This window comes from Orycteropus afer, unplaced genomic scaffold (assembly GCF_000298275.1).
Source record: "Orycteropus afer afer isolate SDZICR_OR568_19922 unplaced genomic scaffold, OryAfe1.0 scaffold00345, whole genome shotgun sequence".
Taxonomy (NCBI): domain Eukaryota; kingdom Metazoa; phylum Chordata; class Mammalia; order Tubulidentata; family Orycteropodidae; genus Orycteropus; species Orycteropus afer.
Window position 1 is genome coordinate 2,043,446 of NW_006921932.1, and position 18,793 is coordinate 2,062,238.

Below are 18,793 nucleotides of genomic sequence, written 5' to 3' on the forward strand. Positions count from 1 at the left end.
GAATTATCGAACCCAGGAGAGAGGTGGTGGGTGCTCTGGGAGGAACGGTTGGAGAAAGGACTGGAGGGAGGCAACATGTCTGGCCTGGCAGTAATAGGCCTTGGGTTACTGCTGGTAACCCTGTCTTCCCTTTGTGGAATTAGAGGAGGTCGGAACATGTGGCCTCCTTGTCGTTTTTGCAAACTCCATGATAATAACCATCATTTTCTGTATACTTTATAAACGATTCCTTACAATTCCAAGTGATGATCCTCTTTTCTTAGATGAGCACACAGAAGCAGAGCACCTATCATAATAAACAACCACCACTGACTGAGAACCAAATAGGTACTAGCACTGTCTCAGGACTTTTATGCATGTAATTCTCACCTTCCCAGGAACCTGTAAGGTAGATGTTAATATCCCCATTTACAGATGAGGGAACTGAGAATCAGAAGTTACAAGTTAATTTCCTACCAGTAAACGAGTACTAAAGCAAAGGACCAGGCTTTTTACTAGTTCCAAAGGCCATATTCTTTCTAACTTATTTTGTCACCTACTTACTGCTAAGGGAAATCAGAAGTATTAGGTAACACTTTTTGTCATCATCCCTTATTTAACTAACTCATCCAATGGAACATGTTCATCTTCTCAGGACAACAGAAGTTCTTTTACCCTAACTATGTGTTTATCCCACAGTTATAGATTCCCATTTATTTGGCATCAAGAGAGACTTCGCTATAATGAAGACAAAAAAAGTTTCAGGTACTTTGCAAAAATGATTGCATCTAGTTTCTCAGAATCTTGAAAAGTGCAAAAGCAGCAATTTACCTGGTTGTTGTTGGTTTTTAATAAGGGTGGTGGAGGTTCATGATGTAGAGGTGAAGAAGCAGAACTGCTCTCACTATCACTGCCATCACTTAAGCTAACTCTGAAAAGACAGAAAGAGAAGTCATAAGCACCAGTGAAAACAGATGATTCATGAAATATCCATGGTAATGAGCACAGTGAGCAAGCATCCAAACCCTAACCATTGAAAAGCTCATTTTGAACAACAGCTAATATGTACTGGAGTTTATTTTGTGCCCGGAACTGCATTAAGTGCTTTACCTACTCTTTCTCATTTAATAATTCCCTATTTTACAGATGAAGCAACCAAGCCTTAGAAAGACTAAGTCATTTGCCTAGGGACACAGAGGTAAAAGTGAATCTCAGATTCAAAGCCAAGCAATCTGAACCCAAAGCTAGTGGTCAGCCACTATACTTTAATGGTATCATTTATTCATTCTCTCCCTGTTCTAGCTCCATCCATCTACTTTCATTAAACATGGCACCCTCGCTTGCAGAAAGTCATCAAACTTATGACAGTTTAGGTTCCTACCTTTCATTCTCCTTTACCCCTGTCACTCTGCTATGGAAGAAAAACATTACAAATATGGCTAAAATAAAGGCTGCAGAAGTGGAAACAACAGCTAAGAAGAATACAGACAATAGCCCTATATGGCTGCCAGCTGAGGGTGACATCTGAGGAACATGTGTGTGAAACCCAGCATGCTAGACCAACTACCAATCATTTCTACTGTGCAACAATCCAAGGCTGTCCCCAGTTCAGACACTGACACAATTCATACAACATCCATTGGAAATATGCTAAAGCAACCCAAAGAAACTGTTTGGAAAAACTGCTTTTAAAACACGCAATGATATCTTTCAACAACTAAAACCAAAAACCAAACCAAACTCATTGCCATTGAGTCAAATCCAACTCATAGCAAGCGACCCCTCTTTGGGTTTCCAAGGTGGTATCACTACGTAAGTAGATGGCCTAATCTTCCTTCCAAGGAGTGGCTGGTGGGCTTGAACTGCCAGTCTTGTGGTTAGCAGTCAAATGCCATAGGCGCTACACCACCAACTAAAGACAATAAAAATATTACCTCCTCCCCTATTTTTCTTTTCAAATTAAAATGGAGTTTCATTTTAGCCAGCATAGGAAATAGTTCTTTACTACACTGCTGAATGTCTCTGCCTTCCATTTGAAATGTCCATCAGTGTTTGTGTCTCTCAGTATAGAGTAACTAATAAAATATTCTTCTCAAAAACAGAAAATGCTTTGGAAATTTGGATAGTTTTTCTCTTGCTCTGAATAGTCAATCACATTCTAGCTCTCTGATATATTCAGATAGACAAGATACTAGATACAAAATGTGAAGGATTCACTGGGACATCCTTTCAGCAAAAACTGATGGAACTTGTTTTTCTTAACTAAATTACATTAATGAAGAGCTCAGCTGAAGCGCTGCTTTAAAATGCTTCTTGACTGAAGTGGAAGCCTGAGTATTTAAACTGATTAAACAGTTGAGACTTCACAAGTGCATCGAAGATCAAATGTTACACTGGCACTGCTGTGTTAACAGCACGTGTCAGGCAGGGAAAAGGAAGATCGTCTCCAACAATCCATCAGACAACTCACAACGTGTCTCATTTGACCCACACTAACTCCCGGGATGGGGCAGGAAGTTGGTGGGCAACAGCTAATCACAGAATACCCAGATCTTCTAAATTACGGCAACTTGGGAAATTGTCTAATTAGGGCATACATTTTTTCATCAGCAAAATCTGAGAGCAGCCAGTGGACAGGATTTTGGCTGGTATAAATAAGCTCCCAAACTCCATGGTTCAGTTTACTTTTAGGCCTTTTTGCCCTACCATTTCCTTCCTGTCAGATTAAAGGCTTCTAGTGGAGATGGTATAAAGCCAAGAGCATACGTTTCCTTATTTTCTGCTATTTAAAAGGAATACAGCGGGGTAAGTTTGGAAGTGTTGAGTGCGGCCATAAGGAACAGTTGGGAGATTAGACAGGGCAAACACTACAAAGGCCCTTCTCAAAGGGTACTAAGGAATTACCAATTAGCAAACAGTCAGTCTATCCAGTCTGGCTTTATATGGCTTTTTTTTTTTTTTTTTTTAAGAATTTTAAGGCCCTCTACATAGTAATGGATAAGGGAAAAGACTTAATGCAATATATTGTAAATGTAATCGGTTTTAAGTTCAAGTAGAATTATATTTTTTCCACTCAAAACACATTGAAATAAGCATGCCTATTTCCTTTCCTCATGATAAAGAAATAAACTCCTCAAGGCAATTTCAAGTTGACTATTAATTATATGTGACATTACCATTTTATAATGTGGAATTATGCCTCACCGCATTAAAGCTACTTAAGGAATCTAATTGTTAGCACACTTAAAAGGAATTTCTTCGCTGGAAAATACACACAGGTGATCTTAGTTTTAATTAGGTCACACATAATTCACTAGAGCCAATTATATATTTCAAACTACAAACAGCAAACACGTTTCTTCAAATTCTGAGACTACATCCGGCAATGGACCTAACAAACTCTTCAAATGAAAGCAGACCTTAATTTCTCAGTCCTGCCACTTGGTGTATACTTTCAAGAATAAGGGCTTCTAATATGACTTTTTCCTATAAAGTTTGCCTACAAACCTTGTTTTTTCTGAGAAAAGGAATGAATAGTGCTCTGTAGAGATGAGTTTGAGCATGCCACAGCACTCAGGCTTCAAATGAATGTGGCCATAGAAGTGCCTGTTGTTTTTGGAGTTGTACACTTTTGCTATGATTAGAGTAGTACATCTAGATAAAAAAGAATGACTCCATTGCAGGGAATCGCTTTCCTTCTAAGACACTTACCTGCGACTTCGACTGCCCCCTCTATTTACAGGTCTCTCCATTTCAGAGTCATTGTCATTATCCTCTGCCTCATCCGATTCCTCCTCATTGTCATCTGAATGCAGATCCTTCATTATAGACCTTAAAGGACCTGAGTAACAACAAGGAACCACAGGCAAGCACACTAAATCAGACATGCAGAAATGCTTACCAGTAATCTCTCCAAATTATAAGAATCATCATCATACATATTAATACATGTTATAAAACAAATTTACTAGACTTTCTGGAATGCAACTTCTGCAACATTATTTTTATAATACATGTTCCAAATGTTTACTAAAGAAACTCTATTTTCTAGGAATTTTTCTTCTATGTATCTTTCTTCTTTAACCAAAATTACATCTATAAAGAAATAGAAAAACCTATTAGTAAGCTGACTGTTTTGTTAGGTTAATCCATGTATTGAAAAGTTGATACTAATAAATCACTGTGGTTGTAACTTGCTCTTGGCAATGCAGCCTTTGTGTGGTAGTTTTTGATCTATTAAGGTTTAGCTGTTCTTTTATTTCAAGGGCAATTTCAGGTCAAGCAAGCATTTCAGTCAAGTTCAGATTATAAGGTATTTCAATTCCACGGTGTAATGTCCTATCTCTGATCTTCATATTGATCTTGGACACAAGGTCTCATTGCAACAATTTTATATAGCCAATTTCCATTTTACTTTTTAAGAAGTTCCTGGCAAAATACCAGCATGTATTTACATAGATAAGACCATGCAATAAATCAGGTGCCCAGAAAATTCAAGAGTATTCAACATTGGATGGCAGAAGAAAATCAAACCATAACTAATTTTATTGCAGTGGCAAAGGAAGCAGGGGAGGGAGAAATAGAACTCAAAAGAGTGAACAAATTCAGTAGTGTGCCTTATTTTCACTTTACTGCTTTAATGTGGGAAAACCAGGACAGTCATATTGAAACTTAACAGATGAGATTGTAGGCAATCAAGAAAGTGAGAGAGGCACTTTTGCTCTAGATGCGGCAATTCCCATGGTAAGATAGGAATATCTGAGCTATCACTAGTGCAGTTTCAAAATAATTATTCACTCCCTCTAAACTCACATTGTGCAAAACTCAAATCTCTCTGCTTCTGTAGTGGACTTATATCTTTGGAAGCTAGAGGAAGGAGAACTTTGAAAGCCAAAATGAATGATCATTGTCTTTATTTTACAGTTTTTCCTAGAAGCTTATGCTTAGCCAAAAACACACACAGCCCTTTCAAAACATACAACAAGGCCATCAGGAATTAAGTGTGGTCAATGAAACTGCGATGTTCAATACTCACTCCTGTCAACTTGGATCTGACTCATAGCAACCCCTCCTTGGGTTTCTGAGGCAGTATCGCTATAGAAGTAGATTTCCCAACCTTCCTTCCGAGAAGTGGCAGATGGGTTTGAACCATCAGCCTTTTGATTAGCAGTCAAATGCCTTAGGCATTACACCAACAAAATCAAGCTATTCTTTGATATGAACTCACATTTCATGTTAAAAAAGAAAAGAAAAGCCAACATTTGAAGATTTTCCACATAAAGTGGAAATTATAATTAGTAAATGTTCTAGTTTAAATTTCTTCATTCCAAGTTGATATAACACTTGTTTATGAGAAGAGGAAAAACATTTTTTAAACAGTAAATTAACACGTGTTAAAGAAGATGATCTATTAATCTGTAGAAAGATAAATGAAATGAAATTAAATGGATGTGTTCAGATGGGAGAATGAAAATCTATTTCCCAAAGTCAAAGCATCACAAGCCCAGCTTTTGCTATTGTATTTCCTTTGGGAACTCCCTGGAATGGGCTGTGTCTATAATCTTTTTGTAAAATGGGAATCTGATGGCAGGGACTGGAAAAAGGGGAATTTCTAGAGTCTGGCCTCATATATCAGAACAATTCTCAAGTGCATTCCTAGAGAAAATAAATACAACTGCATAAAGGCCAAGTTATCATTCAGATAATAAAACTCTAGAAGATAAGTTATAAATCAACTCATTAAGATGCTTTATGAGAATAGTGTTTCATAGTTTGCCTGGGAGATGTTGGTACCTTGTTGCCTGGTTTGGGATGGTGTGAAACTGGAACTGGAGCTGGAACTGGAACTGGCAGGACTGGGCTGTTCAGACTTTAAAGAAGAAAAAAAAGACATCATTAAGAAATCTATAGGACACTACACATCTAACACTGAAAACAATACTGTTGCTTATGGCACTTTCTGCAGAAACAGTCTGAGACTGCAAGAAAATGACATACATTATGTCAAAAATACTAACATGAGGAAGTCATGATATCCTTTGTTTTGTTTTGCCCACCTTATTTTTACTAGGCATAGAAACCAGTATATATATTCAAGGATTAAGAGATAAATTATAAACCCAAGGATTAAGAGGTAAATGTCTTTGTATTACATGCGGCAAGAAACTGGCTTTGATTTCCCTCCTGTGCTTACTGTTATACAGGTCTCATTCTAAATGATACCTTGATTACCCTTTCTGCAATGTTTGACTGACTCAACTGGTTAAAACATAGTGGTAATGAGGCCAAGGTCATTAGTTCAATCACATTATGAGCCAGTTAATTTTACTCTGGTCCAAGGCCATGACCCAATCCTAACCCTTTTCACCCGCAGTTCACAAATTGAAGCCAATGTTCACAAGAGAGCTGGCCAAGCTCCACAAATGAGTCAGAGAAAATGTTGCAACTATGAAAAACAACAACAAAACACCCTTTAATTTCACAGGCTACTGATGGCAGGGAAAGAGCATCACACCGATCTACATTTCTCACCCTCAATTAATGCTCTCCACACTATGTATCTAAAATAAGTTCCACAACTTCTTTGACCTACTCAACTCACAGTTCTCTTTCCCTTTGCCAAACCCATTGAAAATGTACTCTCTGTGGATCAATTACCTGTTTACCTATCACAAGTTTCTGCAGCATTACATTGCTCTGAGGTGTGTGCCTTTTCTCCCCAGATGAGACTACAGACTGCCAGCACTTGAAAAAAGGGGAGACCCTGTCTTGGACTTCTTGTTATCTCCTGGTACTGAGCATAATGCATTGTATACAGCAGGCACTCAGTATCTGTGGCTGGAGATGGACGCTGTCCCACTGTCTGCCACAGATATTTTATTTCAGGCAAACATGGGAAGAGCAGATGCAGATAGAAGTTTGCAAAGAAACTGATCACAGCACCAACACACTGACTTTTATATACTTAAGCCCAAAGGTATTTAAAAAATAACAAATGTTGATAAATTTTTTTTAAAGACTTGACTATTTCTATGCCATTTCTAATATACTCATAGTCTCAGCTACATACTCATGTTTGTCAAGATGATCTTTTAAACATCTACCTATATGGGATCAAATTGACCACAGTAACTATAAAGATCAGATAGAAAGCTTAGGGGGACAGTGAGAGAGGAACAATTCTGAAAAGAAGGGTGAGTATGCTTGCACAACTTGAAGAATGTAATTGATACCACTTAATTGTACATGTAGAATCTGTTCAATTGGTTTATGTTCTGCTGTGCATATTTCCAACAACAAAAATAAAATAGATTATTAAAAGGAAAAAGAAAGAAAAGAACTGAAGTCCTCCCATGCACAAGAAACATCGTCTTTCTACTTTGCTCAATGGGTGATCAAGTTTTTCAGATCCATATGGATGGTGAACTAAAGCACAATCAGAAGCCTCTAAATGACCACGAGACTCTCAATTCCATTTATATTGCAGTTTCTCACTGCCAAGTTTTTCATCTCCCCTTTCAGCACTAAACCCCCTCTCCCCTCAAGCAGCACCGAGCTCCACAGACACGGACACAAGGAAGCACTTCAAGCATTCCTGATGCACACTTCACCTCCCCGGGCTGGATGGGAAAACAGGTGTCAGCAATCTACTGTTCATGCTGCAGGAAAAGAGCCAGACAGGACCTCTAATGAGCAGCAGGCGGCCCACCAACCTTCACCACTGCATGATTTACTTGAGAGTTGCAGCACAATGTCCTACACATTGCTGTTTGCAGCCCACAAAGAAGAGATGGTGGTTTACAAGTGCCAATGCCTGTATGAGGTACTCTTCATTTCTGAGGAGTGGCTCTTCCACTGTGAGCCCCATCGGTGAGTTACAAAACTGAAAGGGCATTCAGTTAGCATTTATGTGCAATGCCCAGCTGTAAAACATTTCTCCCAGTGGCTGCAGAGTACTCCTTTTCCTCTCCAAGTTGCTCTTTTCAGCCAAGAAAGTACTTGCAAACAGTATTATTTTGATAGCTCTAGAAACTCTAGAAACCATCTGGTAGCCAAAAAAGAAGTTTCAGTGAAAAGAGGGCACTAATTTCCCATCCAGCCTTTACCAGCCATGGACTCAAAGGGACTGCTCTGCCAGAGGTATCTTGGAGAATGACATTAACTAGGATAACAAGAGAGCATAGTAGTCAACTCTTCAACTACCTCATGTTTAACTTGACCCATAAGTCTCAAGCATCATGTCGATGCCAAAACCAAACCTAGAGACAGCCTTCTTTTATCTTCTTAACCATGAAAATTAGTAATTCCAGTGTCTAAGGCATCTAACTGCTAACCATAAGGCTGGCAGTTCAAACCCATCAGCCACTCTTGGAAGGAAGGTTGGGCAATCTACTTCCAGAGTGATATCACCAGAGTGATATCGACCCCAAGGAGGGGTCGCTATGAGTTGGATCCGACTTGATGGTAGTGAGTTTGGTTTGGTTTCTGGAACCATCAGAAAACTGACAATAGTAAATAATATATTTACTTTCATTTCAACATTTATAATTAACATCCTGACTCTTACACAAAGCATCTGAGGAGGCTTAAAAGAGGAGAAACATGAATTCAATGAGAATATTAAAATAGAAAGTTTAAATCAATAAACCAAACCAAACTCACTGCCATCAAGTCAGATCAATAGAGCTGCATAAGGATAAAATGTTGAATAATGGGTGGCAATGTCCTGGAAGCTTTTGGCAGTAAGGACAAGCATTTGTAGGATTTTAGAGCTATGGAACCTTAGAGATGATCTTAAAGCAGTGATTCTCACATTTTAGTGGGTATCACAATAATCTGGAGGGCCTGTTAAAACATGGACTGCTGCTGAGCCCCACCCTAAAGTTTCTAAATTCAGTAGGTGTTGGGTGGGTCTGAGAACCCGGATTTCTTACAAGTTCCCAGCTGATATTGTTATGCTGGTCCAGGGACTACCTAGACTTTTGAGAACTGTCAATAGGGGGCACAGAGATTCATAACCATGGGTATGTGTTAGAATTAGCTGGAAGACTCTATGTGTGAGGTTCTTGTTCCATAGGTTTGGAGTGGGGTTTAGCATGTTTTATAGTTTAGAATTTCAACTTATGATATTAATGAAAAGTCCAGCTGAGCACCAATGATTCCAGGTTAATCTATTCTTTTTTTCTAAATGCAAAGAAAATATGTTTTTGGAAGAAATCTAAAATACGTAAGAAAGTATAAGCATATACATCATAAGAAATAACAGAATCATATTGTTTCATCCAGAGAAAGCCTCTATCCTTGCATACTCTCCTAAGTATCTTGTGAGAAAGTACCCTGACAGTACACAGTTACCAATCAATAAAAATGTGCATGAAACACATAAAATTGAGTCACAGTGGACAGACCTTAAAGTAACAAACTGGCATGTATGGAATTCAACTGAATATTAAGTCTTCAAAACACCATTCTGGGGTCTGGCTTAAGATGGTGACCTAGGCAGACATACAACACTGTCACTCTACAACAAAGACCTCTGAAACAGATACAGATTATAATCCAGAAACCTTGAGTACCAAATAAAAGGAAAAGTATTTAAATCAAGTACCAACTGGAAGACAAAACTTAATGAAAGCAGTGAACGAGCAGAGATACAGAGTAGAGGTGCCTGCTAGCTGGCCTGGCACAGCATGGCAATCTTGAGAAATAGCAAACAGCAATTCTGGGTGAGGAGTACAGGAAGAAAACTTCATGGAATGTCCAATAGGACATAGATAAGAGTGTAGACAAATCCTGAGTGCAGCAAAGTGAGCAGAACATAAATCAGATTTAAGGAAGGAAAGTGGGCGAGAGCTCAAAGGACCATGGTGACCACAGAACAGGGAGGGAGCTAGAAAATAAGGATAGAACTACTCCTCAGTAGTAGTCCCTGGCCATTTGGGTTGAAGACCCACAAAGGGGGGAGGGTCTGTGGAGTGGCAGCTGGTGACAATGGATCCTGGACAGTCCTCCCTCCTCACAGTGAGTTGGGGCAGGGACCTGACAGCTGGCTGCACTTGCCTAGGAATGCATCAGTATCCAGGATGGAGACAAAAGACCAGAGAAGTACACTCTCCCCAATGGCTCACCCTTTCAATAACCAGAGCTGTGGCACCCCACCACCACCACCCAACTGGTGACACCTCCCCACTGCCCCTTTCCTACGCAGCAGTCTGTGGTACAAGTCCCTGCCCCTCCAGAGAGTCAGCAGGAAGCACCTGTGCCAAATTCACCTCTCCAAACCTGTATCTTCCACCACTGGGTTCCCCTGGGCCTGCCAGCACACCCTCCCACAATACCACCGCCTCTGCAATTGGTGGTGTGTACTGTACCAGTCTCCCAGTGACCAGCAGCACACATTCCTGTAGATTGCATGTCATGTGTCCTCTCCTCTGAGCCTGGGTGAGTAGTGGTGTGTGTTTGTGCCCACTGCCACCACACTTGCCCAGCAGCTGAAGACACCCTCCTGCAGATCACATGATATACAGCCCACTGCCTCTGTGGTTTGTGGCACACACTTGTGCATCACACACTCCACCCCTCTGATCCTGTGATTGGTGACATGTGCTCACACCCACTGCTACCTCACTCCCAGAGTGCCTAGGAGTACATGCTGCCATGGATTGCTTGTAACCACCAGCCACAGCAGCAACTGATAGTATGTGCCCATGTCTGCTGCCATACCACTTCATTGTAACTATGCAATATATATCCTCGCCTCCCAACCAGGAGAGCAGCAGTGAATGCATGACCAAGCATGAGACCAAGCAAGTGTCTCCCATGCATGACTGAGAGAGAAGTGGCAAGGCACACCCACATGTTTTTCCACCTGTCATCCACTCTCCTGCCACCTTCTACCCCCCACACCCAATCAGTGACAGTGAATGAGTCTACCACTTACCTGCCACACCCACCACACTAGCCACCCCACCCACTTGGTAACTGCCACTACTGGCTCCTGTGCCACTTGATTGACAACAGATGGAAGCCAATTCCCACCAAGCCTGTCCTCAGTTGTTCTATGCAACCAGCAAACAGACCTGTGCCCACATTCCCAGCTACTACCCCAACAACCTGAAGACAAGTGGTAAGCACCCCAGTGCTGGCAAACTAGTGACCACAGTAGCATGCCTGCCCCATCCACCCAGATATATCAAAGCAAAACAAAACAAAAAATCAGGAAGAAGCAAACCAACAAAAACAACAAATAAATACAATAACACTTTGCTGTCTCAGAGACAATAGACAATATCAAATTGCACAAAGACTCAGGACAAGATGGCTCAAGCAAGTGACCACAATGAAAGGTCAGAAAACTTTTCTGAAGAAGAAATGGTAATGGAACTATATGTTAAGGAATTCAAAAGATTTATGTTTAAGACCCTTCACGTGATCAAGGAAAAAAAACCCAGAGAATATTAAAGAAAACAGCCAAAAATTCTAAAATAGTTCAGGAAAACAATACAAGAACAAAATGACAAAATAAGTACACAATTAGAAACCATACAAACACAGCAACTAGAAATCCAGAAGATTAACAATAAAATTTCAGAAACAGATAACTCAATAAAAGCACACAAGAGTAGAACTGAATCAATGGAAGATGAAGTCAGAGAAATAGAGGACAAATTCCTTGATACTAATTAGTTTGAGCAAAATTCAGAAAAAGAAATTAAGAAAGCCTAAGCGTTATGTGAGGAGCTCTGGTAGCATAGTGGCTAAAGCACTTGACTGCTAACCAGAAGGCTGGCGGTTCAAACCCACCAGCCACTCCTCGGAAGGAAGGTTGGGCAATCCTACTTCCGTAGTGATACTGCCTCGGAAACCCAAGGAGGGGTCGCTATGAGTCGGGGCCGACTCGACGGCACATAACAACAACAACAACAACAAGCGTTATGTGAGATGCTATCAAGAGAAATGCGCTATGCATGATAGGACCAGATCAGGAGGAGACAAAAAATAACATAGAGAAAAATTTTTAAGATGTGCTGGAAGAAAACTTCCCTACTACTATGAAAGAAAAGAGATAACCATCCAAGAATCTCAAAGAACCCCATACAGGATGGACTCCAAAAGACAGTCACCAACATACCGTAATCAGACTTTCTAAAACCGAAAACAAAGAAAGAATCTTGAGACCAGTTTAAGAAAAATGAACTGACACTTACAAAGGTAAACCAATGAGACTAACCTCTGATTACTCAGCCAAATCCTTGTTGGCAAGAAGGAAGCGGCATATATAAATCTTGAATGAAAAAAGCTACCAACCAATAATAATATATCCAGCAAAACTGTCTCCAAAATACAATGGCAAAACTAGGACATTTTCAAATAAACAGAAATTATGATAATTTGTAAAAACTAGACCAAGCTTACAAGTATTAAAGGGAGTCCTTCAAACAGAGAAACGATACCCATCAGACAACAATCTGAGATTAAAGTTGGCACATGACAGCATCACCCAGATACCAACCAAGATAAAAAATTCTCAAAAATAAAACAACGCTACAAGACTGAAAGCGGTGAATGAGAGATATCAACCTGTGAATGAAAACAACTGCAAAATAAAAGGAAGGAATAAATGGAATAGTTAAAGATTTGCTATATAGAGAAGAAGTTAAGGTGGTATCAAGATACAACAGATTATTTTAAACTTAGGAAGGTAGAGCTAAAAGAAAGAAAATCAATAAATCTACTCACTGAAGAAAATCATTAAGTCTACCAACTAAAATTAAAAGAGAAAATCATAAAATTCATTAAGCACAAAATCAACAATGAAAGAAAAGAAAATCTGTAAACAAAAATAACTCAGTACAGAAAAGTAAATGGAAGATAGAATTCATCAACACCACACATGAAAAAAAAAGCACAACAAATTGACAGCAGTTAATTCATATCTATGTATAATCACACAGAAATGAGTTAAATGAGCCAGTCAAGAGACAGAGAGTAACAGAATGGATAAAAAGAACATGACTCATTAATATGTTATCATAAGAGACAAACCCTTAGACACAAAGATATGAACAAGTTAAACATCAAAGGACAGAAAAAATATATCACACAAACAACAACCAAACAAAGAGCAGGGGTGGTAGTATTATTAATCTGATAAAATATATTTTAAGGCAAAATCCACACCAAAAAAAAAAAGGGGGGGCATTATATAATGATTAAAGGATCTATTAATTAAGATATAACCATACTAAACATTAACACACCCAATAACAGAAATCCCAAATATATCAAACAAATTCCAACAGCTTTCAGAAAAGAAACAGATAAAAACCAAAAAACCAAATCCACTGCCATCAAGTCAATTCTGACTCCTAGTGACACTATGGAACAGAGTAGAATTGCCTCATTCATAGGGTTTCCAAGACTGTAAATCTTTACAGAAGCAGACAGCCTCATCTTTCTCCCATGGGGCAGCTGATAGGATTGGACCACTGACTTTTTGGTTAGCAGCCCAATGGTTTAATTACATGGCTACCAGAGTTCTAAGCAAATATTTATACAATAATTACAGGAGGCTTTACCAAACCACTTGTGATGAATGACAGAAAACCTAAAAAGAAACTCAAAAAGGATACAGAAGACTTAAACATTGTAATCAATCACCTTGACCCCTTAGCCATACATAGAACACTTGACCCCAACAGTGGCACAATACACAATTTTCCTCAATGCACTTGGGTCATTTCTAAATTAGACCGTGTATTAGGCCACAAAGAAAGCCTCAAAAAATTAAAAAGCATCAAAATAGTACAAAGCATCCTCTCTGATCTATAAAACTAGAAATCAATAACAGGAAGAACAAGAGAAAAAAAAATCAAATATATGGACACTGAATAACAAGTTGCTTAAAAACCACTGGGCAATAGACAAAATTAAAAATGAAATACAAAACTTCTTAGCATCAAGAGAATGAAAGTACAACATATTAAAATCTCTGAGACACAGTAAAAGCAGTACTCAGAGGTTAAATTATACCAATAAATGCACACATCAAAAAAAGGAGAAAGGACTCCCACCCTAACAGTAGAAAGACCTACATGCAGAACACCTACCCCAGGGCAATGCACGCACCTACTCTAGGGAGATGCACCCCTTGGATCAAGCAGCCATGGGACACCAGAGGGGTGGTATTCACATACAGGGAAGGGTAGACAGACAGGAATGTGTGGATGAGAGGGGTACAGGGAGGGGATGGTCATGGGGAAGAGAGGGGAGGAAAGTTTCTTACGGTTAAAGAGAAAAAAAAAAGGAAAAAGGAACAAAATCAATACCTTAGCACCACAACTCAAACAAACAGAAAAAGGCAAAAAATGAAGCCAAAAGCTACCCGAAGAAAAGAAATAATAAAGATCAGAGCAGAAATAAATAAATCAGTAAGCAGAAAAACAACTGAAAGAATTGTTCTAAGTAGAAATTGGTTCTTATAAATAAACCACCAGCCAAACTGACAAAGAAAAAAAGGAGAAGATGCGTGTAACTCAAACAAGAAATGAGATGGGTGACATTACAATGGAACCATCTGAAATAGAAAGGATCATAACAGAATATTATGAAAATTTATACTCCAACAACTTTGGAAACCCAGAAGAAATGGACACATTTCTAGAAGCACATTACCTACCCAAACTAAAACAGAAGTCTGAACAGACCCAAAGTAAAAGAAGAAATTGAAGAGGTCATTAAAAAAAGAAAAGAAAAAAACTCGAAACAAAGAAAGCCCTGGCTCAGATGGCTTAATTGGAGAATTCTACCCAGCATTCAGAGAAGAGCTGACATCACTACTACTCACACTATTCCAGAACACAGAAAAGGAAGGGATACTTCTGAATTTATTCTATGAAGCCAGCATAACCCTGATATCAAAACTAGGAAAAGCCACTACTAATAAAGAAAATTATAGATCAGTATACCTCATGAATTAAACACAAAAAAATATAAACAAAATTCTACCCAACAGAATTCAACAGTGTATCAAAAAATTCATATACCACAAACGAGTGGAATTCATACCAAGTATACAAGGATGGTTCAACATAAAAAAATCAATCAATGTAATCTACTACATAAATAAAGCAAAGCATAAGAACCATGTAATCATTACGGTCGGTGCAGAAAAGGCATTAATAAAGTCCAACACCCATTCCTAATAGAAACTCTCAGCAAAATACGAATAGAAGACAAATTCTTCAACATAATTAATTGCATGTATACAAAATCAACAGTCAACATTTTATTCAATGGATAGGTAGATATTAAAGCAGAATGTGATGATCAGAATGCCTTTCACCACTCTTATTCAACACTGTACTGTACCGAAGCCCTAGCCAAAGCAATAAGGCAAGAAAAAGAAATAAGGGGCACACAAATTGTTAAGGAAGAAGTAAAATTATCCTACTCTCAGATGACATGTTCATTGTATCCATAGAAGATTCCAAAGACTCCACAAAAAAGTTACTGGAACTAACAGAAGATTTTAGCAAAGAGGCAGGATACAAGATCAACATACAAATATTACTTGGATTCATTTATGTTAACAAAGAGAACTTTGAAAAGGAAATCAGGAAAACAATACCATTTACAATACCCTTCAAAAAGATAATATACTTAGGAATAAAGCTAACTAGGGATGTGAAAGACTTAACAAAGAAAACTACAAACATTACTGTAAAAAACCAAGAGATGTACATGAATGAAAAAACATTCTATGTTCTTGGACAGTGTGATTTAACATTGTGAAAATGCCAATACTGCCCATAACAATCTACACATATAATGCAATCCTGGTTCAAATTCCAACAATATTCTTTAATGAGATGGAAAAATATTACCAACTTATATGGAAAGGAGAGAGACCCTGGATTAGGAAAGTGTATTGAAGATGAGGAACAAGGTAGGAGGCCTCACACTCCCTAATTGCAGAACCTACACAGCCATGATAATAAAAATTGCCTGGTACACATTTGGAAGCAATCAGCCCTGGGACACAATGACCCTTGAGACCAGAAGAACTAGATGGTGCCTGGCTACCAATGCCAACCACTCAGGAAAGGATCAAATCTGGAGATGCTGTATAGAGTGGGAGGAAAAATGTGGAACAAAATAAAAAAACTCAATAATGACCAGAATTACTGGTTGGATGGAGTCTGGTGAGACCCCCAATACTATAGTCCTGGAATACATTCTAGACCTAAAATAAAGCTCACTCCGTGGAGCTGGCTTTCAGCCCAATAGTAAACAAGATGTATATGCAGATCACTCAACTCAGGGTGACACACCCACATTCTATGGAAATGCATCCCTTGGAGCAATAGACCACAGGGCACCAGAGGGGCAACATTCTTACAGAGGAAATGCAGGACACACAGGAGTGCATAACTATGAGGGGCATGGTGGGAAGGGTTACTGGGCAGGGAGGAGAGGAGACTGGGTTAGGGTTGAGCATGGTAAATGGGGAGTGAAACTAAATGTACACATAATGTTGAATGTAAAACAAACTCTTAAAATAAAAAATTAAAAAAAAATTGCCTGGTGCAACGACAGGTACATAGACCAATAGAACAGAATTGAAAACCCAGGAATAAATCCATCTACCTATGGACAACTGATCTTTGACAAAGAGTTCAATTCCATTAAATGGAAAAGAGAAAGTCTCTTTAACAAATGGTACCGGCAAAAGTGAATATCCGTTAGCAGAAAAACAAAGCAAAATCCATACAAAAAACTAACTCAAAATGTATCAAAGACTGAAATAGTAAACCTATATAGATTATGGAAGTAAAAATAGAGGCTACAGTAGGGGCTCTAATATATGGCATAAACACAAACATAGCTAATAATGAAGAAACAGTGGGAAATAAATTAGATAACTGGGTTGTCCTAAAAATTAAACACATGCTAATCAAATGACTTCACCAAAGAATAAAGAGAGAACCTATATATGGGGAGGAAAATGGCTATGACTTATCTCACAAGGGCCTAACTGCTCAAATTTACAGAAAACTTCAACACTTCAACAACAAAAAGACAAACAATCCAATTGAAAAATGAGAGAGGACATGAACAGACACTTCACCAAAGATGACATTCAGGTGGCTAACAAACAACAAAAAGACACCTCCAATCATTAGCCATTAAAACAAACAAACAAACTCAGTGATGCATACTGACCCCTCCTTGGGTTTCCAAGGTGGTATTCTCTACAGAACTAGATTGCCCAGTCTTCCTTCTGAGGAGTAGCCAGTGGGTTTGAACCGCCAGCCTTCTGGTTAGCAGTCAAATGCCTTAAGCACTACACACCACCCATTACAGAGATTCAAATCAAAACTACAATTTGATACCAGTAACCTCAACCTGTCAATAATACCGATCAAAAAAAGAGAACAACAAATGCAGGAGAGGTTGTGGGGAGATTGGAACTCTTATACACTGCTGGATGAGTCAGCCGCAGGGATCCAGGTGAGGAGAGGGAACCCAGGCTACGCCCCACAAGCAGCAAGGCGGGAAGGTGGGAGAAAGGAGAGTATAAAGGCTAAGGGGACCTGGACAGAAAGAGGAGTTAGCCGCAGGGATCCAGGTAAGGAGAGGATGGAGAGGATTCCAACAGGTAAGGGAGATAAACTTGTCTATCGGTTTGACCTACTGTGGTGACGTGTTGCTCTGAGTCTTGAGGCTGTGCCACTGGTGTTTCAAACCCAGAGGAGTGCACATGGTGCACAGGTATGAGCCCGGCTTACAGACTGAGACAGACTAGGAAGAAGGAAGAGGCCATCCACTTCTCAAAGAACTGGCCAGGAAAAACCTTATGAATAGGAGAGAAACACTGTCTGATATATTACTGCACAACTTTATGAATAGTCTGGAAACAATGTCTAATACAGAGGAGGAGGATGAGTCACTTAGGTTGGAAGGCTCTCAAAACAGGACTGGGAAATTGCTGCATCATCAGAGCAAAACCAGCCTTACTCATAAGGATAAGGTAAAGCTTTTGAGACCTCTATTTGCTGACGTGGCACCACTCAAATTGAGGAGAAATAGGTGTAAACATCCATGGGAACATGGAATGTATGAAGCATGAATCTAGGAAAATTAGAAGTTGTCAAAAATGAAATGGCACGCACACAGATTGATATCTTAGGCATTAGTGAGCCAAAATGGATGGGTTTTGGCATTTTGAATCAGACAACCATATGGTCTACTATGCTGGGAATGACAGTTTGTAGTGGAATGGTGTGGCAGTCATCATCACAAAGGATGTTTCAAGATCTGTCCTGAAATACAATGCTGTCAGTGATAGGATAATATCCATACTCCTACAAGGAAGACCTGTTAATATGACTATTATTCAAAATTATGCACTAACCACCAAAGCCAAAGATGAGGAAATTGAAGATTTTTATCAACCTCTACGGTCTGAAATTGACCGAACATGCAATCAGGATGTGTTAATTATCACTGGTGACTGGAAAGCAAAAATTGGAAACAAAGAAGAATCACTGGTAGTTGGAAAATGTGGCCTTGCTGACAGAAATAATACTGCAAATCGCATGGCAGAATTTTGCAAAACCAATGACTTATTCATTGCAAATATCTTTTTCAACAACACAAATGGTGGCTGCACATGTGGACTTCACCAGATGGAACACACAGGAATCCAATTGACTACATCTGTGGCAAGAGGCAATGGAAAACCTCAATACCTTCAGCCAAAACAAGGCCAGGAGCTGATTGTGGAACAGACCATCAACTGCTCATATGCAAG

The 18,793-nt window shown here is 39.1% G+C and overlaps 1 protein-coding gene across 1 annotated transcript in view; it reads right to left on the reverse strand.

Moving 5' to 3' along the window:
- Positions 1-18,793, reverse strand: part of MLLT3 (MLLT3 super elongation complex subunit) — a 377,464-nt gene that overhangs the window by 20,274 nt on the left and 338,397 nt on the right. Inside the window, exons 6-8 of the mRNA XM_007952543.2 lie at positions 5,773-5,848; positions 3,691-3,820; positions 811-910 (exon numbers count right to left, since the gene is read on the reverse strand). Of these exons, the coding sequence (XP_007950734.1) occupies positions 811-910; positions 3,691-3,820; positions 5,773-5,848 (306 nt within the window). The remainder of the gene's footprint in view (positions 1-810; positions 911-3,690; positions 3,821-5,772; positions 5,849-18,793) is intronic.